This window comes from Cervus canadensis, chromosome 21, assembly GCF_019320065.1.
Source record: "Cervus canadensis isolate Bull #8, Minnesota chromosome 21, ASM1932006v1, whole genome shotgun sequence".
NCBI lineage: Eukaryota > Metazoa > Chordata > Mammalia > Artiodactyla > Cervidae > Cervus > Cervus canadensis.
This window is the reverse complement of record NC_057406.1, coordinates 51,204,485-51,231,721: the sequence shown is the minus strand read 5'-3', so window position 1 is coordinate 51,231,721 and position 27,237 is coordinate 51,204,485. Positions and strand designations below refer to the sequence as shown.

At 45.3% G+C, this 27,237-nt stretch overlaps 1 protein-coding gene across 2 annotated transcripts in view; it reads right to left on the bottom strand.

Moving 5' to 3' along the window:
* Positions 1–27,237, bottom strand: part of STAB2 (stabilin 2) — a 165,081-nt gene that overhangs the window by 75,211 nt on the left and 62,633 nt on the right. For both annotated transcript variants that reach the window (XM_043440283.1, XM_043440284.1), the window contains 12 exons: positions 24,492–24,578; positions 23,594–23,680; positions 21,842–21,953; positions 18,633–18,813; positions 17,023–17,116; positions 15,689–15,847; positions 11,552–11,647; positions 9,815–9,910; positions 7,160–7,207; positions 5,527–5,663; positions 4,967–5,081; positions 1,533–1,610 (listed from right to left, as the gene is read on the bottom strand). In XM_043440283.1, the coding sequence (XP_043296218.1) occupies positions 1,533–1,610; positions 4,967–5,081; positions 5,527–5,663; positions 7,160–7,207; positions 9,815–9,910; positions 11,552–11,647; positions 15,689–15,847; positions 17,023–17,116; positions 18,633–18,813; positions 21,842–21,953; positions 23,594–23,680; positions 24,492–24,578 (1,290 nt within the window). The remainder of the gene's footprint in view (positions 1–1,532; positions 1,611–4,966; positions 5,082–5,526; positions 5,664–7,159; positions 7,208–9,814; positions 9,911–11,551; positions 11,648–15,688; positions 15,848–17,022; positions 17,117–18,632; positions 18,814–21,841; positions 21,954–23,593; positions 23,681–24,491; positions 24,579–27,237) is intronic.

Genomic DNA, 27,237 nt, shown 5'->3' with positions numbered 1-27,237 from the left:
TGGCATGATGCCTGGCACCTAACGGGTTGTCAATCATTCCAATTTTACTGCATGCCAGGTGAGGTGGTAATGCTGATGCAGGACAGAGAAAAGATCAGTTCCACCCATCCAGGATGTGCCATCATACAAGAATGATGCTCATGACCTAGTCCATAAAGAACCATCAAACAAGAGGGTGCAGTTATGTCAAATGAGTTCCATACCAGAAATCCCACAGGATTTCAGAGGAAGGAAAAGGGAATAAAACCGAGATTTATTGTGGCCTCACTAGGCAGCAGACATTGAGAGAGACGGTGTTGCTCAATCCTCAAAGGGAGGAAAAATGAAGCTCAGAGAGGTTAGGTAACTTGCCCAAGGTTATAGAGTTAGCTGAATGCCTGAACCCAGATCCTGTATGATTCTAGGTCTTATGTGCTTGCCAATATGTTAACCTCGGTGATATGGGTTGTAGAGATCAGGGAAGGCTTTCATGGAGGTGGGACTTTGAATTGGTCCCTTGATAATAACGCTCAGTATAGGAGATGGGTTGGGGTGTCATTTTACTAATGGGGTTGTGTTCATCAGAAATAAAAATAAAAATGATAAGAAGAGGTAATTTCATGATTTTTTTTTTAAAAAAAGTGTGTTTTTTCAGTACTTTGAAAAGCCAGGATTGGAGGAAAAAACACTCTTGGTAATGTTGCTTTCTGATAAATGAAGCCATAAACTCAGCATGGTTCTCTGCAAGTGACCTACCACTTGCTCATAAAATGTATTTCTTTATGCCTCTTGTTAATACAAGAGACTTGCAAGGTCTTTGCAAAGTATTGCAGTCAGAAGTCTTACAAGAAGCCTCTCTTTTTTGAACAGAAACTGTTAACATATTCTGTAACTTGAAATTTAGAAAAGGGAGTATATAAGTGTCAAATGAGAGTAATTTAGTTAAAATGAAATTAGTTAATTGTCTTTTCTAATCTTCTATTTTTCAAAAATTTCCAATATACCCTAAATTCTAACTTTAAATTTAAATGAAGTTCTTAACATAGTAACTAAAAATTATAGGATAGCTTAAAAACTCACTTTCCATTTAATTTTTCTTCTATTTCATACCTTTGAATACTGCTGAATTGCATCTGAAGAGAAAATAAAAATTCCACAATATCTTTTCTACCATTTTCCATTTTTTTTTCCCTTGGGCATAATAATGCAGAGAGGAGAGGACCAGTGACACATACATAGTTGCCTTTCTTCCAGTTCTTGCTTATGTCCCATCTGGGTGTATGGACTTCCTAATATTAAGGTTCTTGGGTGCCTTGTAAGATGGTCTCATAAATAAGAGATATACACGACTACACTTTATATGAACCCACTGCAGGATACAGGCATAAGTAAAGAATAACCGAGTCTTACTGAATGAGTAGAGCCTCTAAATGGTTTTAAAATAAAAATAATGAAGCAGGTTACTTTTATATTAAGGCTAAGTACTCCCCCACCCCACCAAAGATACTGTACAGGAGGAGAAATAATAAAAGGAGGAGATGCCACATGTGTACCTTGTTGATGATGTGTATCACTCCATTTGTGGCTGTGTTGTCACCATCAATGACAGATGCTCCTTCGATGGTGATATTCTGTAAATGCACCACAGTGAGAAGGTAAGTCCCTACAGAGTACACCCGGGGACTGAATGATTTCTAGGTTTTCCACATTTTGAGCAGTAGTGACCTTCTCACTTTTGGACCATGACGTACAGTTAGAAATATTTTAAAATTGTTAGTCATTTGATCTCTCTCTCTCTCTCACACACAACTGAAATGAAATAATAATTTCCTCTGCCATGTGGGAGGCATCTGATTGATTCTACTCCATTCTACTTCATTAAAAAATCGCTGGCTGAGGCTCACTAAACAGACCCTGCAGTTGGAAAAGCACTGTAGATAGCATGGTGGGTTGACTTGTGTCCCCAAAATTCATATGTTGGAGTCCTAAAGCCCAGTGCCTCAGAATGTGACCTTATTTGGAGACAAGGTCTTTATACCAGGTAACTGAGTTAACATGAGGTCGTTGTGGTTGCTCAGTCACTTAGTCATGTCTGACCCCAAGGACTGTAGTACGCCAGGCTCCCCTGGCCCTCACTATCTCCTGGAATTTGCTCAAGTTCATATCCATTGAGGTCATTAGGGTGGACCCTAATCCAATGTGACCAGTGTCCTTATAAGAAGAGGAAATTTGGACCCAGGAGCTATGTAGGCAGAACACCATGTGAACATGAGGACTGCCAACTACAAGCCAAGGAGAGAGCCTGACCTCCCAGTCCTTAGACAGAACCAACCCTGTCCACACCTTGACCTTGGACTTCCAGCCTGCAGAACTGTGAGACAAAAATTTCTGTTGTCTAAGCCACCTAGTCTGTGGTTCTTGGTTACAGCAGCCTTAGCAAAATAATGCAGACAGTTACTGACTTTACAAGAATAGGAAATACATGGGGAATAGAGGTAGTAAACCTAAATGCCCACTCAGGTAGGCATCAACCAAGTGGGACACAACTGGCCTCTGCTCTCTCGGGGCTCCTCTCCTCTCCTCCCACCACTGCACCTTGATTGAAATTCTTCTGCGAACCCTGGATCCTGAGGGGACTTGTCTCATCCTAGGCATGTCAGCAGAGGTCCTGAAGCAAACAAATAACACTGGCCACCTTGCACCTCTCTTTTGGTTACAGGGGACATTTATATCAGACATAAGAAAGAACTCATTATGATTGTGTCTTTGATAGTTACCTCCTCTAATTCTGGGATGAACCTTCCCAAGGTGGATGTTCAGTTAATGCTTGCTCAGAAAATCAATGATTTTAAACACTAGTGGAAAACCACCCATTGACTGATATATGCAAGTAAGATTCTAGAATTATTGTAGTAAAATGTAGAGAGACCATGCGACCCTATGTAACTCTTTTCTGCTTTTTAAAAGGACTATTCTGACGAAGCACATACGTTTATGTAATACCTAAATAGATAGAGCCTTTTCATAGCACCATTGCTGATGGGTAGGAAGGCAGAAATGCTTTAGAGCTGCAGTTCCGGAGCATTCTGACCGTGGCCCACACTCCACTGATGGGGTAGTTCTCACTTCCCGGTAGACCCTCTATCCTCATTTTGTGCACTTCATAGAAAGAGCTTTAAATCACTGCTGCATTCAGCAGGGCAGCCAGACCTCCTCACAGAAAACTTAATCCAAGTCCTTGAAATGCTGTAGAAAAAGCCAGAAGGTGAGCATCTATAGGGCTTCCCTCTTCCTGTGCACTATCCTGTCTCAGCACGCTGATCAGTTCCTGGCACACAGTAGGTGTTCAGTCAACATATGCAGGCTGACTGACCCTAACTCAGTATAATACTGTAGTGATCTCTAATGACTCAATCAGTAGGTTACCAATAACAAGTTCTTCAGTCAGTTCAGTTCAGTCATGTCCGACTCTTTGCAACCCCACAAATCACAGCACGCCAGGCCTCCCTGTCCATCACCAACTCCCAGAGTTTACTCAAACTCACGCCCATCGAGTCGGTGATGCCATCCAGCCATCTCATCCTCTGTCGTCCCCTTCTCCTCCTGTCCCCAGTCCCTCCCAGCATTAGGGACTTTCCCAATGAGTCAACTCTTCGCATGAGGTGGCCAAAGTACTGGAGTTTCAGCCTCAGCATCAGTCCTACCAATGAACATCCAGGACTGATCTCCTTTAGGATGGACTGGTTGTATCTCCTTGTAGTCCAAGGGACTCTCAAGAGTCTTCTCCAACACCACAGTTCAAAAGCATCAAGTCTTCAGTGCTCAGCTTTCTTCACTGTCCAACTCTCACATCCATACATGACTACTGGAAAAACCATAGCCTTGACTAGACGGACCTTTGTTGGCAAAGTAATGTCTCTGCTTTTTAATATGCTGTCTAGGTTGGTCATAACTTTCCTTCCAAGGAGTAAGTGTCTTTTAATTTCATGGCTGCAATCACCATCTGCAGTGATTTTGGAGCCTAAAAAAAATAAAGTCTGACAGTGTTTCCACTGTTTCCCCATCTATTTTCCATGAAGTGATGGGACCAGATGCCATGATTTTAGTTTTCTGAATTTTGAGCTTAAAGTCAACTTTTCCACTCTCCTTTCACTTTCATCAAGAGGATTTTTAGTTCCTCTTCACTTTCTACCATAAGGGTAGTGTCATCTGCATATCTGAGGTTATTGATATTTCTCCTGGCAATCTTGATTCCAGCTTATGCTTCTTCCAGCCCAGCGTTTCTCATGATATACTCTGCATATAAATTAAATAAGCAGGGTGACATTATACAGCCTTGACTACTCTTTTTCCTATTTGGAACCAGTCTGTTGTTTCATGTCCAGTTCTAACTGTTGCTTCTTCACCTGCATACAGGTTTCTCAAGAGGCAGGTCAGGTGACCTGGTATTCCCATCTCTTTCAGAATTTTCCACAGTTTATTGTGATCCACACAAAGGCTTTGGCGTAGTCAATAAAGCAGAAATAGATGCTTTTCTGGAACTCTCTTGCTTTTTCAATGATCCAGCGGATGTTGGCAATTTGATCTCTGGTTCCTCTGCCTTTTCTAAAACCAGCTTGAACATCTGGAAGAACAAGCTCTTAGCTGCACATAAAAATCAAAGTTGTGAAACTCCACTGCCTTCACCCAGAAGAAAGGAAGCATTTGCCTTTCTGGATCAGTCTGTGGTCTAATAGAAGAGCCTGTGGCCAACCAGTGGGCAGAGAGCCTCATTTTATAGGAGCCCTGCTATACAGTAACTCTGTGTGTGTGTGTGTATTAATATATGTTGATAGTTATTGAAGCTGGGTGATGCCTACCATGGAGGTTTATTCTCCATCTACTTTTGCTCATGTTTGGAAATTTCCATAACATAAAACCTTCAAAGTACGACATGAACATATATCACAAGTTTTCATTGAACAGACCCAATATGGTGCTCTCTTACCCCATCTGCCTTCTCCAGGTGGAGGAAGTTGCCCTGCAAAGATGTTGCCAGCATGTCAGAAGGTGACAGGGCCTGCAGATCAGCCACTCCGTATGTGCCCAGTAGCGTATGGTACCTATAACAATAGTCCATAAGGGCTGAAATGAGGTATTGATGCTTGAGACAGTGGTGTTGGGAGTAGTTAAGAGGGTAGGTTCTGGACCCAGACTACCAGGTTGAAAATCTCCCCTTGAAACTATTGGCCATGGCCTCTGGGGTCAGTTATTTAATCACTCTCTGCCTTGGTTTCCACATCTGTAAAATGGGAATAATTATAATGTCTATTTCACAGAGAGGATTAACTAGGTTGTATGTAAAAGCAGTTAGCACAGAGTTGGCTGTCAGTCATGTTGACTACTTCCATTCTGGGGGAAGGAGCGGGGGGGTGGGGTGGGCGGCGTGTCCTAGAACATGTTCAGTTACATGGATCTGAAGGCCCGTGGGGCCCATCTCTACTGAACTTCATTCACGCTGATGCTAGTAAGTAAGACATCGTGAAGAACAAAATACATAATACCTACTTTATGAGGACAGGAATGTTGCTCTTGGTCAACCAAAAGGCTTTCTCTTCTTGGTCCATGTCCTCAATGGCTTGTCGCGAGGGCACAAGGACAGTGAGGTTTCCAGTAGTTGACAGCAGGTGTTGTAGGGAAGCATTCTGAATCCCAGGAGGAAAAGAAAGTGGCCTGACTCATGTCAGAGGACAAACGGGGCTGACTTAATCCTTGGCAGAAATCCAATATCCCATGTGATATCATTTCAGAGATACTGGGAAGGTCCTAGGGATTCCTTTCCCAAATCGGTCCCACCTACTGACTGATGCCTCCACATTCCTTTTGAGACTCATTCCTTTTATTTAAATGGGTGAGTCTTGACAAAAGGTATATCTTCCTAATCAGGCCACACTTTGAATCATTATCAGTCATTCACCCTTTAGTCTAAACGAAGGAGCAGAGAACAGTCTTGACAGGATCATATGTGTATGTGTATGTGCACACATGTGTGTGCAGAGACCCCGAGAATGCTTGGATGCCTTTGGAATAAGGATGGTAGGAAGACTCCAGAAACAGTTTCAGCAAGACAGAGAGACTGAAGGGCTGAAATCAAACTTTATCTATTTGCCTAGGGCTATTAAAAGTTCTGGGTAGAAGCTGTGATGGGCTTATGTTTAACAACTGGCTCTGCAGAAAAAACAAACAAAAGCCCCAGTTTGCAGTGCTTGCTGACTTCTGTGGTGTAACTTCTCCCATCGTGGCTGATTTGCAGCCCCCATCATGAGAGTGTTGACAGAGGGGCTGGGAAAGCTGTGCCCTTGCGAGCTGGGATGAGCGGGCTCCAGCACACCGCGGGCAAACTCAGGCCTGTGGGGTGGGTCCTATGGAAACCAGCACCTGCAGTAGGGCCCTCCTTTCCCACGTGATGGGAGTTGGGAAGACCCCACGGGGAAGCAACAGGAAGCTGTCCGGGAGTGGCTGCTGACCACACAGTGCGTGTCTTGGCACCTGTCTTCTTAAATGGGACTAAACACTTGTCACGATGGCTGCTGAACCTGCCACCTCGGGCCACTTGGGCAAAGATGATGGAGATTCAGACAACTGGGGATGCTGGAGATCAGATTCTTTGTTTTAGAACTTTCCAAGGGAGAGGAGACAGTTCCTCAGGACATGTTGGGCTGAGCGCAAAACCCACATGAAGTGTGATAGGATTGTAGCTATAAATGCCAAATCTAACTTGGCGAATTACTAATGATGAATTACATTGAGTTTGTAAAAAGACCTTTTTTCAAGGAAGAATGAAGCCATACATATATATTTAGATTGGTTGAAAAGTCGATCGTCCCAGCTTATCCTAGACTAGAAGTACTTAGCCCTGGTTACATGCTAGAATCACCTGTGAGGTTCCTCATATACACTGATGTCCAGGTCAAACCTCTGCCCAATCAGATCAGAGCATCTGGGGGTGGGAACCTAGGCATGGCTATTGAAAGACGTGTGTTCCACATGGTTCTAAAGTGGAGTCAGGGCTGAGAACCACTGCTCTAGATGACTGCCTTCCCTCCCTCCAACAGCTGCATTTTCAGTCTTCTATTACATGCGGTCCATATCTCTAAAATTATATATTATTTCCAATTCTAATTTCAACAAAGGTACTCACATTTATCCACTGGTTAAATACAGCTGCGGCGGAGAGAAAGGACAATTCCTTATTCATTTCGTGCAAGAGAGGGAGGAGAGAGGAGAGAGAACACAGATGAGGATCAGTGAGAGGCATGTCAGGGCATCTCTGGGCATCGTCCTTGCCAGCATTGCCCAGGCCAACATGAATGATGCCCAGGCTGGATGAATCCCCATGTTGCCAGAGCCATGCAGTTTCTTTCATGCTTATTGGTTCGAATTATCTTCTATGTTCAAGGTAAAGGAGTAATTCCAGAAACTTCAAATGAAACAACAACCTCAAGTTTGTCTAAATCTGTATTTTGGTTGTCAGGACATGGCCACCCAGCCCCTCGGGAGGGTCACAGAGCTCAGTAAACTGCCCACTTTCAGAGCCAGCATTGAGCAGGGCCTTGGGACATGGAACCTAACCACCTGGGTTTTCTTTCTGGTTCGGCCATTTCATAGTTTCTTAGGTCAGGGATCCCTAACCTCTGTGATCTAATGCCTGACTCTCTGAGGTGGAGCTGATATAGTAATAATAGAAATAAAGTGCAAAATAAATGTAACATGCTTGAATTATCCTGAAACCATCCCTCTATCCCCAGTTTGTGGAAAACCTGTCTTCCACGAAACTGGTCCCTGGAGCCAAAAAAGTTGGGGGCTGCTGCCTTAGGGAAGTTACTTCATCTCTCTGGGCCTCAATGTTCCCAGCTGTAAAATAGGGATGATAAAACTCCAACGGTTAGGGCTGATGTGGCAATTGGAAATGTTAATGTTTTTAAAGTGCTTAGCACAGAGGCTGGCATGGAGGACACAGTAAGTTTTAGCCACTGTTATTTTTAACTTATCCACCATGGGGTTTGTTAATGAACATATATACTGAACCATCACAATTAGCACCAGGTTGGAGTGAGGGAGGCTGTAAGATATGAAAGAGAAAAGACGGCCCCGACCTATGCAACTTATAGCTATTTTGGGGACTTTAAGATTTGAAAAGATAACCCAGAATAGCTAGTAGATTAGTGTCATTTGAAGGTGTGATAGAGTAAGGAAGGCTCTGGACTTTGAGTTTAAAAAGGTTGGGTTCAGTTCCCGGGTCTGCCATTTACCACCTGTATGATCTTGGGCAAGTCACTTAACCTCTCTGAGAAAGCAAGAGCCTCGCCTGAATAATGATTATAATGACACCTGGCCCCTGGGATCATGAACATTACATGCATTAACGTATGTGAAAACACTTTAAAAACTATTGACCACCACGGAAATGGCAATAACAATTACTATGTGCAAATTTACCAGAAGACAATATATCTCAGAGCTGTCTTAACTACTTTTTGAAAGCAGTTGAGGTTATTGAGTAAGCTGGTAAACCCTGGTTAAAAAGTAAACCAGTTCAGTAAGTGATGCAAGAATGGAGATGCTCGAGTAATCCCTTCAGGGAGAGGAGGGTGCAAGCTGGAACTGAACTCAGGGGAGAAAGACCCAAGGCTGGGTCTGTGGGGGAGGGGAACAGCGCTGGTGTTGAGCGGGAGGCGACAGCTCAGCGAAAATGGTCGGAAGGAAGCTGAGCTGAGGCCCTGTGAGCTCCTCGGAGGGCCAGGGGGAGGCCTTGGACTGGATCTTGTTTTCCCCGGGAGGAGAGGAGCATCGTGAGAGTGAGATGTTAGGGTTCTAAAATTTTAGCACGTGTGGCCATGGCCAGTGCAGAGAAAATGCTGGGTTCACGCTCCACGGTGTGGGTGTCAGGAGACGGGCTTGGTGGGATAAAGAGGAGAAGCAGGTGCCGTGAAGGGTGGGAAGGGCCCCGACAGGAGGGCGGCCACGGTCAGACGCTGCAGCCGTCACGGAGCACGTGAGGGCAGGCGCAGCCCTAGCTCTGTGAGGCCAGTGGTTCCACGGACAGGAGGCGCAGGAACCAAACTCCTGAGTGAGGAGGAAATTCACCAGCTCACTTTCTCATTTCAAAAGATCTTGATGAACAGTAGGGGTGACGTGGGAAGCATGACGAAGGCCTGCCCTCCAGAGGTGACGGTGCAGTGGGGTGTGTCCTATATCGGCAGATCGTGCGGATGATTGAGTGCTGGGCTCTGCATGTACCCAGCTGAGCGAGCTTAGGAAAGTTTGCCTAGGCTCTCAGTTTCCTCATCAATAAAATGGGCATAATAACAGCATAAGCCCAGAGGCCTGTGATGCATGTTAAGGATTTAGTAAGATGCCTGGTACACAGAAGGTGCATACAGGTGCACACACACACACCCCAGATAGGGGTAAGCCCAGCGTGCTCTGGATACCTATAGAAGGCCTACAACCTGGACAGGATTGCCCAGGAACTCAGCAGGTGCCAGTTACTTGCTCGTTTGGGAAGTCTGGGACTGGAAAGAGGCAGAATGGCATGAAAGGGAAGTCAAGACTGCCTTGGTACACAGAAAGTGCCAAATAAAAGTTCCCTCCCTTCAATTTGTAGAAAATTTGTGACCCATAGAGCACATACGCCATTTGTGAGAAGTTGCTTGTTTTAGATAGACTCTGCTGGAGCGCATGATTGGTAGAGCATTTTAAAGGCATCCTAGCCAAGAATGTTTGCCTTTTTCTTTTAAACTAGAAGACTTTTGTCTTTACGATTCTGTCCTGAAGTTGCTCTCAGAGGACTTACCACTGCAGCATTTCCATAGCACAGAAGGCCGTCTCCTTCATAGCCCTCTTGGCAAACACAACCCCAGACGCCGGAGGAAGTAAGCTGACAGGTTGCCTGATACAAAGAAGATGAGAGAAATAATCTGCTTTCCTAAGTAAAGCATTAGATCTGAGGTGTACCTATGAATACTTGGGCTCTGTCTACAGTGAAATTCAGGGCTGAAAGATTGCTGGAAGTAACCCACAGGCCCTCAAGCCCTTCCTGCAGGTTTGGTGTAGCTCTTATGGAATCACAATTAGATTCTTTTCATCCCTGTCAAGATTTAGTGAGCAGAAATCAGGACACACAGTTAATGTGAATTTCAGATAAACAAAGAGGCTTTTGTACGTGTATGTCCCATATACTATTTGGGGGCATGCTTGTGCTGGAGAAGAATTCACCGTGTATCTGAAATTCAAATTTAACTAGGTGTCCTGCACTTTATCTGGCAACCCTATACTCGTTCTTCCACACCTTGGAATGAAGCGGAAGTTCCAATAACCTCTCATGTTTGATCAGGGCTTAGTCGGCCTTAAATTAAGATTGTTGGAGTTTCTTCAGCCTTGTGAAGTGCTCTTATGACTCTTGGGTAACAGACACTTTAGGGACATCTCCTCCCATTTTTTCTTCTTTGAAAATCACCCACCTCCCCACACATACTAGGGCTGGGCCTGGTAGTCCTGCTCATGGCATCCTACTCCCTGGCAAGCACTGACTGGCTCATACGTGGACACCCGCACCCAGCTGGGCTGGAACCTTTCTGGTCCAGATTTCTGGTCAGATCCTTTATCCTATGAGTTAGAACTGGGACATGGGATGCTGTTGAGTTAGTGGGCATCACTGGTAGATGTCCCTTTAAGAACGGAGAGTCAGATATTCCAAGATGCACAAAATTGCACTTAAATTTGAGAGAACAAGACAGAGACAGACACAGAGAAAGTAAAAGCACAGGGAATAGCAAAATGAGAAACTGCATGGTCTCGGAGGATTGACGGAAGAAGCTGCCTTGATCCTGATTCTAAGCCCTTGGGAAGTTCTGTAATTCCTGCCTATGGAGCTACCCTGGGGGCGTATGTCCAACAAATTCCTTTTTTGCTTAAGTTGATTTTTGTGGATTCTTTTATTTGCAAGCAAAAGCATTGTGACTAAGTGTCTTCATTGGTTCTGATGCTGGGTGCTTAGTGATGTTCTCTGAAAAACATGACCATGACCAGCTCTAACATCTGTGCCTGCTTTTCCCTAATTTAGACACAAGGCTCAACCTACCCTTGAATGGGCATTTTCACCAGTAATTTGGGTTAAACTCTGTTATGACATTCAAAATGGGAATCTAGTTACCCTTTTAACTATTCTGTTGATTTAGAATTGCCAGAATTTGCAAATAAAAATACCAAGAGTGAATTTTAGATAAGCCATGAATGATTTTTTTGTTTATATCAGTCCTATCTAATATTTGGGTCATGCTTGTCCTGAAGGATTGTCATTTATTTGAAACTCAGATTTGGCTGGGAATCTTATCTGGCAATTGTGTGTTGATTCTTCCATGCTTTGTAATGCAGAGAAATTTGCAATAATTACTCACATTCTGCTTAGGGACTCCCTTTGGGAGTAAGAGAGATTTTGTTCATTACTGGGCCCAGGGAAAAAATAACCCAAACTTCTTTCTTTCTCAAGTAATTGTTTTATAGTACTAATGAGAAAAATCCAGTAACTCACCAGCGGATGACATTTCTCAGTTTGTTCTAAGCATGATGTTACTGGTTCACAGTCAATCCCATTGCCTTGAAATCCTTTCTTGCACTCACACTCATTCTGTAATTCCAAGAGCAAAGTAAAAGAGATGATTGAAAACAACAGACTTTCATACCTTGCCCTCTCACAGCACCAAGAAACCAATTAGGGAAACCATAGATGTTTGGCCCTTTTAGAGAACACCAGTAATGTCTTTGTTACACTTCTGACTCCACAGCGACTGGTCTCCACATTCTATGTTACATTTCCCAGTCTAAAGCTCCTTGTTACTTTCCTTTTTAAAAAACCTTTAAAACAGTTTTAAAACTTTTAATTTTGTATTGGAGTAGAGCTGATTGACAATGCTGTGATAGTTTCAGGTGGACAACAAAGGGACTCGGCCACAGGGACACGGATCCACTCTCCCCCAAGCTCGCCTCCCATCCAGGCTGCCAGGTGACATTGAGCAGAGTTCCCCGCACTATACAGGAGGTTCTTGCTGGTGGTTACTTCCTTTTTGAATTCCTTACCCCAGGGGGACCATATGGAGATTTGTCTCAGAGAGAACTTAGACCCTAAAGAACATTCCACTGAAAAAGTTGGCCCCTTCACCTAAGAGGGAAAATGAAGGAAGTTATGAGGCATCCACTTGGTGGAAATCCGTGCACAAGACCACTGCTAGTCTCTAAGGCACATTGTGTAAGTCTAAACAGTCATCCCCTCTGAGCAGGCAGATCTGAGTAAGGAAGGTACCATCTCTACGTGAACAACACACGGCAAATGGCTCAGCAGGTAGACAGTTTCATCCTGCAAAAAAAAAGTCTCCCTTCTTCTGGGAAGGTTTGGGTCCACGCCGTGGTGAGCAGGGTGCAGGCTGGGTTTCAGCCCTGGCTTGCCCCATAGGCTGGATACTTCGTGCAGCATACAAGCTACAAGGAAGCAGCAGCCCCGATCATGTAGTTATTAAATATGATAGTGATGCGTTATATGACAAAATGGGGAAATGTCTGTGCTAAGTACAGAACAGGAACCAATCAAAAATGTAATGGATTGCAACAATGGAGAGGAAAATAAAAACCTCTGCATTTAAAAGACCAGAAGGAAAAAATACTTCGGCACACAATACATCGGTACCCAGTGACTGCAGGTACACTGTGAATGGTGTTAATTTTTCTCTTCATTTTAATTTTCCCAAATGTCTTCCAATATTATTTTGTAGTTAAAAAACTTAATTTAAAAAGAAGTAATCATTTCAACAAACAGAGGTACTGAGTGACCATTATGGAACCAGCAATGAACCCTGAAGCTGCTTTCACTGAAAAGAGGAAGAAAAAGCATAGCAAGTAAGTAAGAAGAGTTCAGTCTCTAACAAACACGGGAAAACAAGAGATGCTGTAAGTCTTATGGATGAAGTGGTGTGTGAGATGCTTCTGTGATGAAGACCACTGCTGTTCAAAGGAGGCAGGATGAGCTGGGAAGATTCTTCTGGGAAGTGTGGTGGGGATGGACCTTAAGAGAGGGTGGGAGGAGTGGGGAGTCCATGCAAACTGAGATCACGTGTTAGAGAAAAAAGAACGGAGGTGGGAAAGCAGGAGCTTTTGATTGGAGGAGGTTTACTGAGGAACTGGTCTAGAGAGTGGTTACATTTAGGGGTGATACAAGATGACCCACAAAGTTGTGGGAGGAAATGAACAGAACCTCTGTTTATGAATTTTCATCTTTAAGGGTTTAAGTATTATTTGTTGTGTATGCTTTATAAGGTAAATTGGGTATCTTATATGTAAACATATGCTCATCTATATATGTAAATATATGCTCATCTATACACTTTACAAGTTAGGGTAATACCTTATAAACAAGAGTGTTTAATTTTCTTTGGGTAGCACCTTTCTGCACCCCCAAGACTAATATATTGACCCCAACATGGTCTGTCTTTTAAAATAAACATTCATGGTAATTAGGACTTTTGCCTGTTTGGAATATCTACAAGATTTCAAGGCAACTAGTAACATTACTGAGGGCAATCCTAGATACGGCCTATTTTATTTCTTATGTAACACCATAAAAAGTCCTTTCTCTTCCTCCATCACCCCCATTAGAAGTTTTTCAAATTTGTTTGCAGAAAGGATGATAGAGCAGAAGGGAACAGATACTGTTACAGGTTGAATTGTGTCCCCCCGCCCCCCAGGCCCTCCTCACTCTTATGTAGAAGTTCTGACTCACAGCAGCTCAGAATGTAACTTTATTGGAAAAAGGATTGTTAATATGAACTAGTTAAGATGAGGTCACACTGGAGTAAGGTGGGTCCCTAATCCAGCATGAGTGGTGTCATCACAGAAAGGGGAGGTTTGTACACAGGCAGGCACAGAGGGAGAAAGTCGTGTGAACATGAAGGCAGAGATCAGTGTGATGCATGTGCAAGCCAAGGAATACCAAGAGGCATGGAACAGGTTCATCATCACAGCCCTTAAAGGGAACCAAACGTGCTGACACCATGATCTTGGACCTCGAGCCTCCTGTGAGACTATACGATGCCGTTGCTCTATGACATCCAGTTAGTGATATTTTGTGACAGCAGTCTTAGCAAACTAATACTGATACCAAGAAATTGTTTTTCTTCCTCAAGTGAAATGTGGCAACTCTGGTGAGTCCAAAACAAATGGAATTGTTGGCCAAATGCTTGGCAAGAGATAAGAATGCAGTGAGTTCCTTTATGATTAGGACTTTTTCATGGCTACAATCATGATACAATTGTCATCACCTCACTTGAAGCTAATTAATTCCTAAGAAGTAGCTCATTCTGCCTCAATGTCCCTTAAATGAGGTTAAGTGAAAGTGATCACAAACTGTAGAGTGTCATAGAGAAATACAGGGTGTGATCAAGCGTGGTGACCGAGGGGAAGCTCTGGAGTCAGACTGTCTGGGTGTGAATTTCACAACACAATTTGGTTTCTGTGTAACATGAGCAAAGTATGTAACCTCTCCATGCCTCAATCTCCTTTTTTGTGTAATAGTACCTGTATGGTAGCAAAAGCAAAAAAAAAAAACAAATGGGATTACATCAAATGAAAAAGCTTCTGTATAGCAAAGGAAAGCAACAATAAAATGAAAAGGAAATTTATAGGATGGGAGAAAATAGTTACAAATCATAATCTGTTAAGGGGTTAATATCTAAAATATATGAAGAACTCATATAACTCAACAGCAAAAAATCAAAAACAACAGAAAAAACCAACCGTATTTAAAAAATGGGTAGACAATCTGAAGGGGTATTTTGCCAAAAATGACACACAGATAACCAATAAGCACATGAAAAGATGCTCGACATCACTGATAATCAGAGAAATGCAAATCAAAACCACAATGGTATCCCATCTTATATCTTTCAGAAAGGCTATCGTCAAAGAGACAAGAAATAATAAAGTGCTGGCGAGGATGTGAAGAAAAGGAATCCTTTTGCACTGTTCGTAATGAAAGCAAATTGGTGCGGTCACTGTGGAAAATAGTATGGAGTTTCCTCAAAAAAATTAAAAACAGAACCACCATATGTTCCAGCAATTCCACTTCTGGATATTTATCTGAAAAATATGAAAACACTGACTTGATAGGATATATGCACCCCTATGTTCATTGCAGCATTATTTACAATAGCCAAGACATGGAAGCAACCAAACTGACCATCAGCGGATGAATGGATAGAGAATATGTGGTGTATGTATACATTAGAATATTATTCGGCCAAAGAAAGTGAAATCTTGCCATTTGTAACATCACAGATGGACCTTGAGGACATCATGCTGAGTGAAACAGGCGAGAAAAAGACAAACAACATATGACCTCACTTTTTTGTGGAATCTAAAAATCAAACAAACAAAACCAAGCTCATAGATATGGAGAACAGATTGGTGGCTGCCAGAGGTGGGGTGAGGGTGAATGGGATCAAAAGGTAAAAGAAAATGCAATACCTAGTCATAGGTGTGTTGTGATCATTCACTCTTTCCCACTGTTACAAATGATTAAAGAGCTGCAGTAGTAGCCAGAGGACTTCTGTGTTTAGAGGAAAAACGGAAACCCACTGCAGGAATCGTGTTTCCTCTTTGCCGTCCACCTCGTCACACCTACCTGCCCAGGGCCTACATACAAGCAGGTCGCATTGTGGTGGCAGCCGCCAGCGCTGGGCAGCAGGCAGGGGTTGATCTCGGAGCAATCTCTTCCATCCCCGGTCCATCCCTGACGGCATACGCAGGTGTGGGTCCCCCTGCCAGTTCTGATGCATTCTGCCTACAAGAGGAAAAGCAGCAACAAAGCCTCTGAAACCCCAGATCAGCCACATGATCCTAAGCACAAAAGAAGGATTTCCAGGGGTCCCCTGAAGAGGTATATATGTGCATGGAGTACAAAGGAAATGATTAAAATACACACTTGCATTGAGACCGATGGAAAAGCTAAGATGATTTAAAGAACAAACTGGCTTGTTGTTGGTCAGCTAATGGCCAGCGTTGCTAACATCACTGCCATTTATTGAGTCAGGGATGGTTCTGAATGTTTGCAGGTGTAAGCCTTCATCTTGAGAAAGGTACTGTGATTATCTCTATTCACAGATAAGGGAACTGAGGCTCAGAGGAGCTAAGAGTTTGCCCAAGGTCACACAGCCATAAAGAGGCATAAACCCAGGTATACAGGATGTTTTAGCCCAAGCTCCTATCTGTACGAGTTCCAGGCCTTTCAGGATGACCCCACCAGGAGGCTGAAGGACAGACAGAGCTGTGCAGATGAGGCTGAGTGGGTGGGGCTTGTCCAAAGGCAGTCTGGAGGGTCGGGCGAGGCGCTTGCATCTGATTTCACCATCAGAGCCAGGGGAAGTTCCCGAAGGGGTTTCAGCATGCGGGGGAATCAGGATCTGATCCACCCTGGCTGTGGCTATAGAGGAGCAGCTGGGACAGCAGTTATTAAACTGTAGGTAAGGAATGAAAGTGACCTTGGCTAAGTGGTAGTGGTGATATTCCAAAGTTATTAATGAAAGCAATGGTCAGTTTGGGGTACACCCCTGACACTAATAGATCTTAAGGCAAGTCACTTAATGTCCCTGAGCCTCAGTTTCCTGACCAGGAAAATGGGAATAAACAACATCTGTTTCATTGGGTTGGTGAGAGGAGCAAATGAGATCACGTACGTGAAAGTCATTTGTAAGTTGTAATGTCTGAATCACAAGTTTATTACTAATGATCTAGAATATCTGATTCTCTGTATTTTTAGGAGCCCAAGAGTCCTGGACCCCCAGCACATGTGGATTTCAGAAGTGGAGAGTCACAGAAAGCAGCTTGCACCAACTTTAAAATGCAGAGTTCAAGCCAATATGCCTCATGCCATGAAGTCATTCAACACTGCCTTTGGAAGGCCTTCCTTCAGGATTTCCTAAAATACCCGGCAGCCTGGGGATAAACAGCAACACTCACGTAGCGGCTGCAGCCCCCCGGGGTTGATCCTGAACAAGGGTCCATCTCCACACAGAAGCGTCCGTCTCCTTCGTACCCTGGTTTGCAAACACAGCTGCGAAGGAGAGTGAGCACACAGTCAGCCCCAGAAATATAAGTACCAACTCCCCCACCCCACTCCCAAAGAGACCAGCTCGCTAGAGGTGGACAGGTTCACGGCTGAGCGCCCTGACGCTTTGCCCTCATGAGCGGAGCAAACGGCATAGTGGCCGCTCCTGGCTCTGCAGTCAGACATCCCTGGCTGGGAAGCCAGGCCCCACCTTTTAGCAGTTGTGTGACCCTGGGTGAGCCTCTTAACCTTTGGGAGCCTGTTTCCTCATCTGGAAAATGGGTTTAACATCTTCTTTATAAAGCTATGTGTGAAAGTGAAAATGTTAGTTGCTCTGTAGTGTCTGACTCTTTGTGATCCTATGGACCGTAGCCTGCCAGGCTCCTCTGTCCATGGAATTCTCCAGGCAAGAATGCTGGACTGGGTGGCCATTCTCTTCTCCAGGGGATCTTCCCAACCAGGGATCGAACCCAGGTGTCCTGAATTGCAGGCAGATCCTTTACTGTCTGAGCCAGGAGTAAGTCCATATAACCCCTTAGGATGATGCATTTCTATTGTACCACCATGGAAGAGCAAAGTCAGTCTCTCCCCCATGCTACCTGCAGACTGGTGGGGGAGATTGGCCATAAACAGGGATGGATGCACTTCAATAGGTAATTCCAAATTAAGAAAAGTGAAAGTCGCTCAGTGTCTGATTTTGCGACCCCATGGACTATATAGTCCATGGAATTCTCCAGGCCAGAATACTGGACTGGGTAACCTTTCCCTTCTCCAGGGGATCGTCCCAACCTAGGGATTGAACCCAGGTCTCCTGCACTGCAGGCAGATTCTTTACTAGCTGAGCCATAGGGAAGCCCAAATTAAGAAAAGTGCTGCAAAAATAAGGCCAAGAATTCCACAGGTCTGCATTTTCCAGGACATTTTTTTGTGTAGGTGCTGCTTTTGAACCATATATTCCCAGAGAGGAAAATTTTCTCTGACTTTCCTCCCCCTAGCCCATGGCATATATTGGACAACATTAAGACATCAACCCATGATCCAAAGACCCGGTTTTCCTATGAGATGTCTTTAATATGGGAGTTGTTATTAGTGATCCTAGGAAGTAAAAGAGATTTTAAAGGGTTGGAAAGTTGGTGAGTAAATCTTCATGTCTTTCACATGAGTTATGGTAACCACTGCAGTTTTCATGACTGAAGACCTATGACTACTAGCCCTGGTGCTGGCTACTTTGGCGTTCAGTTGTTCTAACCTCCACAAGTGCCCTGCCAGGCACGCAACATCACCGTTATTGTACTGATGAGGAAAGTGAGGCTCAGAGAGGTTAAGTAACTGCTCAAGGTCACATAGCTGGTTAAGTTTAGAAAGTATGAAGTGCTACAATTTGAACCCAGCTCAGTCTGAGGTTTTTTCCCACTAAAGCCGTGCTGGCAGCTGGAGAGAACAGGCCTTGGTTTACGAAGAGGTTAGCTATGGGTTGGGCCTGTCTGCAGGTAACAGGGTGGCACGCCTGCCCTGGGCCTACCTTGCTGTCCCATCGCTGTATTCACAGGTGGCATGGATGTGACAGAACTGCATGTAGGGCCCACAGACTGAGGTCTGCCTGTGGCAGAATCTCCCCGCAGAGTCGTTCCTGCAGGTCCCAGGAAGGCAGGCGCCGTTGCTGTCAATCCTGTTATCACACGTTCCGAAAACGCACGGACACGCTGAAAGAGAAGGAAAAGGGCCATTCAGGGCTTGGGGACAAGCTTAGCAATGGGCGCATGGGTCACAGAGGAAGTCCCCCATCCGCAGCCCCTGTCTCCTCACTCCTGTCAGGACAGACCTGGTGGCTGAGCCTGGGAAGACTCTGGGAGCATCACTGTCCCTGGACCAGGACAGCTCTCAGAGAGAAGAGCTCGACCTCTGCACTGCTGTGTCTGTCTGTGTGCGGGGCAGTGGGAGGGTGGGTTGTGATGAAGGTAAGAGGCCAAGGAGCTCAATTTTCACCTACTTCCTGTTGGAGACTTTAGTCTGACATTTTCTGCCTTCTCCTGAAGATGTTCTGGAATGAACAGAAGTGATTTCTCCTGCCAGCACAGCCTCTGATGTGTGGCTTATATATCTGCTCTTCACTATCACAGAAGACCGATGCTCCCTCAAGGCCAGTTTTTGCACACTGACCTTGTTCTAGGCATTGGGCCAGCCTTTAACCTGTACCCTCTCAATCACGGTGTTTCCCTGGTGCTTCAGGCAGTACAAGAATCTGCCTGCAACGCAGAAGACCTGGGTTTGATCCCTGGGTCAGGAAGATCTCCTCGAGAAGGAAATGGCAACCTACTCCAATATTCTTGCCTGGGAAATCCCATGGACAGAGAAGCCTGGCGGGCTACATTTCACGAGGTCACAAAGAGTTAGACATGACTTAGCGACCAAACCACTCTCATTCATGGTCACAGCCTCAAGAGGTAGGTACTTTTACCATTCCCATGTTCAAGATGAGGAAACTGAGGCCCAGAGAGGTGACTGTCTAATTTGCCTAACTTTCTGGCAAGTTCCCATACAGGGACTTGAACTCAGACCTTCAAATTCCATTTCAGTTAGTGACCATGAGTCACTAATAGTGGATCAGTAAATCAACTGGCATTTCCACCTGCCTGTTATCATCTTAAACTTTAGCTGCTAACTTTGCTTTTGATTACAAATATCTAAAAATTGCTGCAACGTGAGCCAGCTTATCAGAGTCAGGCTGCTATGCATGCGGGAGTGAAAAGAGCACTCTAGAGATTCTCCAAGGCAGGTAGCAAGGATTTGGGGGCTCGAATATGATCAGAAATGAAGGAATCTGTGGTTTTGCCCCAGAAGGGACTGCAGGGAGAGGAATTAGTGTGGGGGCTTGGAGCCAGCATCCAGGAAAAAAGCAGCATAGTGAGTGGGGGCTGGAAGAGATTTAAAACAAAAAAGACTTTCCATAAACTTTTATGAAAGTCAGGGCTTAGTTAGCAAGGGACAAGACCTCAGAAAGAAGAGGAAGCGCACCAGTGTGAGATGGTGGGCAGTCACAAACCCAGATGAGAGGCTTTGCAGCAGGGAGCCCAGCAGTCCTTTCCCAGCCTCAGCATCCTGCCTGCTAGCCTCATAAAAATGCCTGTATCAACAGGCTCTGAAATAAGTCCCTATTTGGCAAAAAGAGCGTTGGACTAGGATCGGCAGCCCTGACCCTGCTGGGCTCTGGTGTCTCGTCCCTCTTGAGAGGTAGCTGTGAAACTCAGATACGGTAAGAGAGGAGAGGGGCTGTGTGTTTCGTAACAGATGAGTGGAGTTAGCAGTGAAAGTGGTAAGAATGGCTTCATTTACTGACTACTTGCTAGGTACGTGCTCTGGGCTCAAGTCCTCAATTATGATCCAACTTAATCAGCCACCTAGGAAATGGGTACCAGTACTGTCTTCATTTTATAAATGGGGAAACTAAGCTTCAATGAGAGACTTTTTCTAAGGTCTCAGATTTTTTTTTTTTTTTTTTTTTTTTACTGTGCCACATGGCTGGTGGGAACTTAGTTCTCTGACCACGGATAGAACCTATGCCCTCAGCAGTGAAAGCACAGAGTCCTAATCACTAGACTACCAGGGAATTCCCACTAAGGTCATAGAGCCAGTAAGTTTCAGAATGGAGCTTTAACTTCATGTTGGTCTGAGTCCACAGCAAGCTCTGATCTATTCATTTTTTTTCCTATCAAGTTCTGATCTCAGCTTGGTGGTGGTGTTTTAGTCACCAAGTCACGTCCGACTCTTCTGAACCCATGGACTGTAGCCCGCCAGGCTTCTCTGTCCATGGGATTTTCCAGGCAAGATTACTGGAGTGGCTTGCCATTTCCTTCTCCAGGGGATCTTCCTGACTCAGGGATCGAACCCAGGTCTCCCGCATTGCTGGCAGATTCTTTACCAACTGAGCCACCAAGGAAGCCATTTTTTCCCCCTAGTGAGTTCTAATCTTCGCTTAGATACACAGAGATGTATATTTTTATTTATATACTTATATATTCACATTGTGTTATTTTTAAGAACAATGTATTTTCTAAGATTATATAGCTGCATATTTCTCAATACCTAGTATTGTGGAACTTTCTACATGTTCTGTGAGTTTCCTGACATTTATGTCACTGAACTTAGCATAACAGCAACAGTGCCAACAATAGTAGGAGAATAACAGTGATAGATAATAATATTGGTAGTGCATACTAGGTGCCAGGCATTGTTCTCAGGCAAGTGTTTTCCATTTATAGCTTGTACTAGCCTATGAGGTAGTTACCAATATGACCCTCATTTTATAGATGAGGAAACTGAGGCCTAACTAATCCAAGGCCACACATTTAGCAAAGGGAGGAGCTGATGGAAGACGACTGCTTGAAAGGTGGGGAGTCCGTGTGCTGATAAGAAGTCCATGATCAGTTCAGGTACATGGGGAAACCCTACATGACTGGTTTTTAAAGGTGGTCTTGGGCCAGTGGTGCTAACGTCCCAGGGGACTTGTTAAGAGATGCCAATCCCCAGGGTACCACTCAGGCCTTCTACCTCAGAGCTCTGTGAGGGGGCTCAGCAACCTGGCACAGGTTAGCACTGGGGACCCAAGGGCTTAAGAAATGCCCTGTGATGGGGGCACCCACCAACCAAGGGGCACCCAACACCAGGACTGCACCGCAGAGCCGCGGGGACCCTGGCCAAGGAGCGGAAGGCAGCTCTGGAAGCGACACTTACTTTTGTCACACCGAGGTCCGTATTTGCTGGGGTCTGAGCAGAACTGACAGTGGGAGCCTCGGAAGCCATCCTGGCAAACGCACGTCCCGTTGCCATCAAGGCCATCGGCGCACTGGGAACAAAGTCAGGGCCCCGGCCGTTAGGACAACACGCCTCCCACCCCCCACCCCTGGCCGGGAGTCCTGGAGGCTTTTGTTTCCTGACCTGCTTCTTTGACTCAGACTCAGTTCTGCTTGAAATGACTCTCTGGGAACCTTTGTGGAAAGTGGAGCCGTGGTATTAGGTACAAAGCTAAGACAGTGACATATAGGAATCCTGAGCCAGGATTCAGAACTTTACGGGAAGTCATTCGAGGGGGGCCGGTCACAACTGGAACCTCTACACAACGCTTAAGGGTCGGACTGATAAACCTCCGACCTTCAGAATGAAGCCGGCCTTTCTCTGCAGATTCTCACGTGCTCAGCTATGTGACTCCAAATGGCAGTTTGTCCCTTCAGTGTGAGCATTTGCCCCCTAGCTCTCCAGCGGTTTCAAGGTTAGATTTGTATTGATTGACACGCATCACAATCTGGCTTGTGGCCCCAACAGACCTCCCAGCTACAGAGGTTAATTTGTAGCAGCTTTACCCTATTACCCTCGCCTGTGTGGTGTCCCCTTGGTGGTCAGGCAGTTTTTCCTTCCCCTTGAAAGAGGAATATTTTTGACACGGATTTCTTATATGGGCAGATCTATAATTTCCCCAAACGAACCACTTTAACTGTTAAAGCCACTTTAACCTTTGTTTGTTCAGCCCTGGACTCCATGCTAGATGAGTCAAGTTTTGGCTCTTACATTTCATTAAGCCAGGTTTTATAGACGGGCTAAAAAAGCATTCACTGAGCAATTTCTTTCTTTTTTTTTCTTAAAATAACAAAATTTTGGTCCTAAAAAACCTTGGAACATCGATGCAGGCCAACAATGCTATCTCCCACAGGAGGAAAGTGGGGTCCAGAAAGCCTTGCTGAGTTGTTCAAGGTCAAGCCCTCAGCAGTAGGAAAACAGGCCAGAAGGGACCCCGCTGGACACCCTGCCCTCTGCCACTCCCCCAGGAAAGAGTCCTTCTCCTGTAGACATCGTCTGTTCTTTCAGCAACTGATCTGTTTCTTTTGTTCCCTGGGAACTGTGACTGGCATTGAATCATTTCTTGGTTTACTGGTTTTAAGAATTCTTTTTTTAACACATGTCAGAAACATTACTTTGCCGGAAAAGGTCTGTCTAGTCAAAGCTATGGTTTTTCCAGTAGTCATGTATGGATGTGAGAGTTGGACCATAAAGAAAGCTGAGTGCCAAAGAATTGATGTTTTTGTACTGTGGTTTTGGAGAAGACTCTTGAGAGTCCCTTGGACTGCAAGGAGGTGAAACCCATTAATCCTAAAGGAAATCAACCCTGAATATTCATTGGAAGGATTGATACTGAAGCTGAAGCTCCAATACTTTGGCCACCTGATGCAAAGAGCCGACTCATTAGAAAAGATCCGGATGCTGGGAAAGATTGAGGGCAGGAGCAGAAGGGGACGACAGAGGATGAGATGGTTGGATGGCATCACAGCCTCAATGGACATGAGTCTGAGCAAACTCCAGGAGATAGTGAAGGACAGGGAAGCCTGGCATGCTGCAGTCCATGGGGTTGAAAAGAGTCCAATGAACAATTGAACAACAATAACACAGGTCAACCTCAGCCTTTGTGAAAAAGTAAGCCTCAGCCCTCATCACCTGCCCGTTTCCGGAGCACGGATTCAAGAAGCCTCCCGGGCACTGGTTGCAGTCTGGTCCGTAGAAGCCTTTGCAGCATTTTGGAATCTGAAAAACAAAATGCATGTTGCCTTTTGGAATCCCAAGCAGAGTGCCAGTTCCTCCAAGGAAATTCATTTTATTCATTTTCATTTCCATTACAATCACAAACAGTATCGGCCCCCTCCCCTCCCCAGGAGAATGCCTTCTGTCAGGTGGATGACAGCGTGGCTTGTGCTCGGCCGTCTGTTCACTGTGAATCTCCTGAGGGCTGCCCCTGGCTGCCTGCCCGGCTCGGGCACTGTACGGGCAAGAGAGACACAGGCTTGTGCTCATGGAGCCTGTGTTCCAGCTAGTCGGGGAAGACACAAATCATAAATAAAAAAAAAAAGAGCATTTCAGAGAGTGGTATGTGCTGGGAAAATAAAGTGCTATTATCAAGTGGCGGCTAGGGACAGAGGTGTGGGGACACTGGATTGGGCGGTGACAGAGGAGGTGACGGCAGAATGGAGACTTGAGAGATGGGCCAGCCCGGAGGAAGCCTGGCAAAGCATGCTGAGGGAGGAAGTAGCAAATGCACACACGCTGAGGTGGGGATGAGGGCGAGTCACGCCGGGGGCACTGCTGAGTGTGCGCCAGGCGGGGGCGTGTCAGGGGCGTGAGCCACAGGAACCACGGGATGGATGCAAAGACGCAGGGAAGAGACAGCTGTGGCCACCACGTGGAGACTCTGCTCAACGCTTCCTTTGCAGGAAAACGTGGTCAAGCTCCCACTGGCAACCTCTGATTCGCAGCCCTGGGGCCCAAGAACTGCCCAGCCTGCTGGCTCCTGTATGGGCCGGGCCTGGATGAGGTCCCTGGCCACACACACACGCCTCACCTTCACAGTGGCATTACAGTATCTGGCACATCCATTCTTCAGGCTCCTGATTCGGCCAGTGTAGACACACTTGTGAACAAAGAGTGTCTGGAAGAAAGTCAGGAAGAAAAACCATTGCAGTCTGCATTTTGAGGTCATCTGGGCATGACTTGGCTTCTCTATACACTAGACGATCTACTTCCTCCAGTTTACCATCGATGCCAGGATAGAGCACCGAAGCACACAGCTCACGCGGGTCCAGGCAGAACTCAATCACCTGTTAGGCCTCTGTTTCCTTGTTGGGAGACTACAGGGCAGGGTTTGCATGATGACCTGGGGCTTAGGTACCTTTCGTCCCCTCTCGTGCCCTGGAAGACATTGCTAATCGATCAGGGAACATGTTCCTGTGCACTGCGGGTGTGGTTTAGCCTTCCTTCCAATTAATAACCATCTGTAACCTCCTCCTGGACAAAGGAGCCTTGGAGGGCTACTGCCCACAGGGCTGCAAAGAGTCAGATATTACTGAAGCAGCTTAGCACACACACACACAACCTCCATCCATACAGAAATTCTGGAGCTATTAAGAGATTTCCACCCTAGTTTGTACAAAGATCTACCAAACAAAACAGTGCAGTCTGTGGGGATATAGGGGCAGATTTCCTACCATTCTCTAACCTCTGATATCCACTCAGAATGTTTGGGAACTACCATTTATTGAGAACCTCCTAGGGCCAGACATACTGCCCATAGGAGATCATCATCCTTCAACTCTGTGTAGACATTTCTCATCCCCTTTTTTATAGATGAGGAAACTGAGGCCCAGACAGGTTAAATCTTCTTTCTAAGGAACACTGCTGGTAAGTGGTAGGTTGAGAGAATGGGTCTTCAGTTCAGTTCAGTTCAGTCACTCAGTCATGTCTGACTCTTTGCGACCCCATGAATCACAGCATGCCAGGCCTCCCTGTCCATCACCAACTCCTGGAGTTTACTCAAACTCATGCCTATCGAGTCGGTGATGTCATCCAGCCATCTCATCCTCTGTCATCCCCTTCTTCTCCTGCCCCCAATTCCTCCCAGCATCAGGGTCTTTTCCAATGAGTCAACTCTTCACGTGAGGTGGCCAAAGTACTGGAGTTTCAGCTTCAGCATCAGTCCTTCCAATGAACACCCAGGACTGATCTCCTTTAGGATGGACTGGTTGGATCTCCTTGCAGTCCAAGGGACTCTCAAGAGTCTTCTCCAACACCACAGCTCAAAAGCATCAATTCTTTGGTGCTCAGCTTTCTTCACAGTCCAACTCTCACATTCCATACATGACTACTGGAAAAACCATAGCCTTGACTAGATGGACCTTTGTTGGCAAAGTAATGTCTCTGCTTTTTAATATGCTGTCTAGGTTGGTCATAACTTTCCTTCCAAGGAGTAAGCGTCTTTTAATTTCATGGCTGCAGTCACCATCTGCAGTGATTTTGGAGCCCAAAAAAATAAAGTCTGACACTGTTTCCACTGTTTCCCATCTATTTCCATGAAGTGATGGGACCAGATGCCATGATCTTAGTTTTCTGAATGTTGAGCTTTAAGCCAACTTTTTCACTCTCCTCTTTCCACTCTCAGTCAAGTAGGCTTTTTACAAGTTCTTCTTTGCTTTCTGCCATAAGGGTGTGTCATCTGCATATCTGAGGTTATTGATATTTCTCCCGGCAATCTTGATTCCAGCTTGTGCTTCTTCCAGCCCAGCGTTTCTCATGATGTACTCTGCATATAAGTTAAATAAGCAGGGTGACAATATACAGCCTTGACGTACTCCTTTTCCTATTTGGAACAAGTCTGTTGTTCCATGTCCAGTTCTAACTGTTGCTTCCTGACCTGCATACAGGTTTCTCAAGAGGTAGGTCAGGTGGTCTGGTATTCCCATCTCTTTCAGAATTTTCCACAGTTTATTGTGATCCACACAGTCAAAAGGCTTTGGGCATAGTCAAATAAAGCAAGAAATAGATTGCTTTTTTCTGGAACTCTCTTTGCTTTTTCAATGATCCAGCCAGATATTGGCAATTTGATCTCCGGTTCCTCTGCCTTTTCTAAAACCAGCTTGAACATCTGGAAGTTCACGGTTCATGTATTGCTGAAGCCTGGCTTGGAGAATTTTGAGCATTACTTTACTAGCGTGTGAGATAAGTGCAATTGTGCGGTAGTTTGAGCATTCTTTGGGATTGCCTTTCTTTGGGATTGGAATGAAAACTGACCTTTTCCAGTCCTGTGGCCACTGCTGAGTTTTCCAAATTTGCTGGCATATTGAGTGCACATATTCACAGCATTATCTTTTAGGATTTGAAGTAGCTCAACTGGAATTCCATCACATCCACTAGCTTTGTACATAGTGATGCTTTCTAAGGCCCACTTGACTTCACATTCCAGGATGTCTGGCTCTAGGTGAATGATCATAGCATCCTGATTATCTGGGTCGTGAAGATCTTTTTTGTACAGTTCTTCTGTGTATTCTTGCCACCTCTTCTTAATATCTTCTGCTTCTGTTAGGTCCATACCATTTCTGTCCTTTATTGAAGTGCGCCGGCTGCGACGGACTGTGCAGAAGTGTGGCTGTGAGGAGCTGCCCCTCGCTCAAGGTCAGGGGTAGCGACCGAGAGCACCAGGCTGTGACAGCGCAGAATGGGTCTTACCACCTACTAACTCTAGGGTCTCAGAGGCAAGTCACATTGCCTCCTGGGCCTCAAGCTGCCTAATCTGTGAAATGGGACAAAAGTGCTGA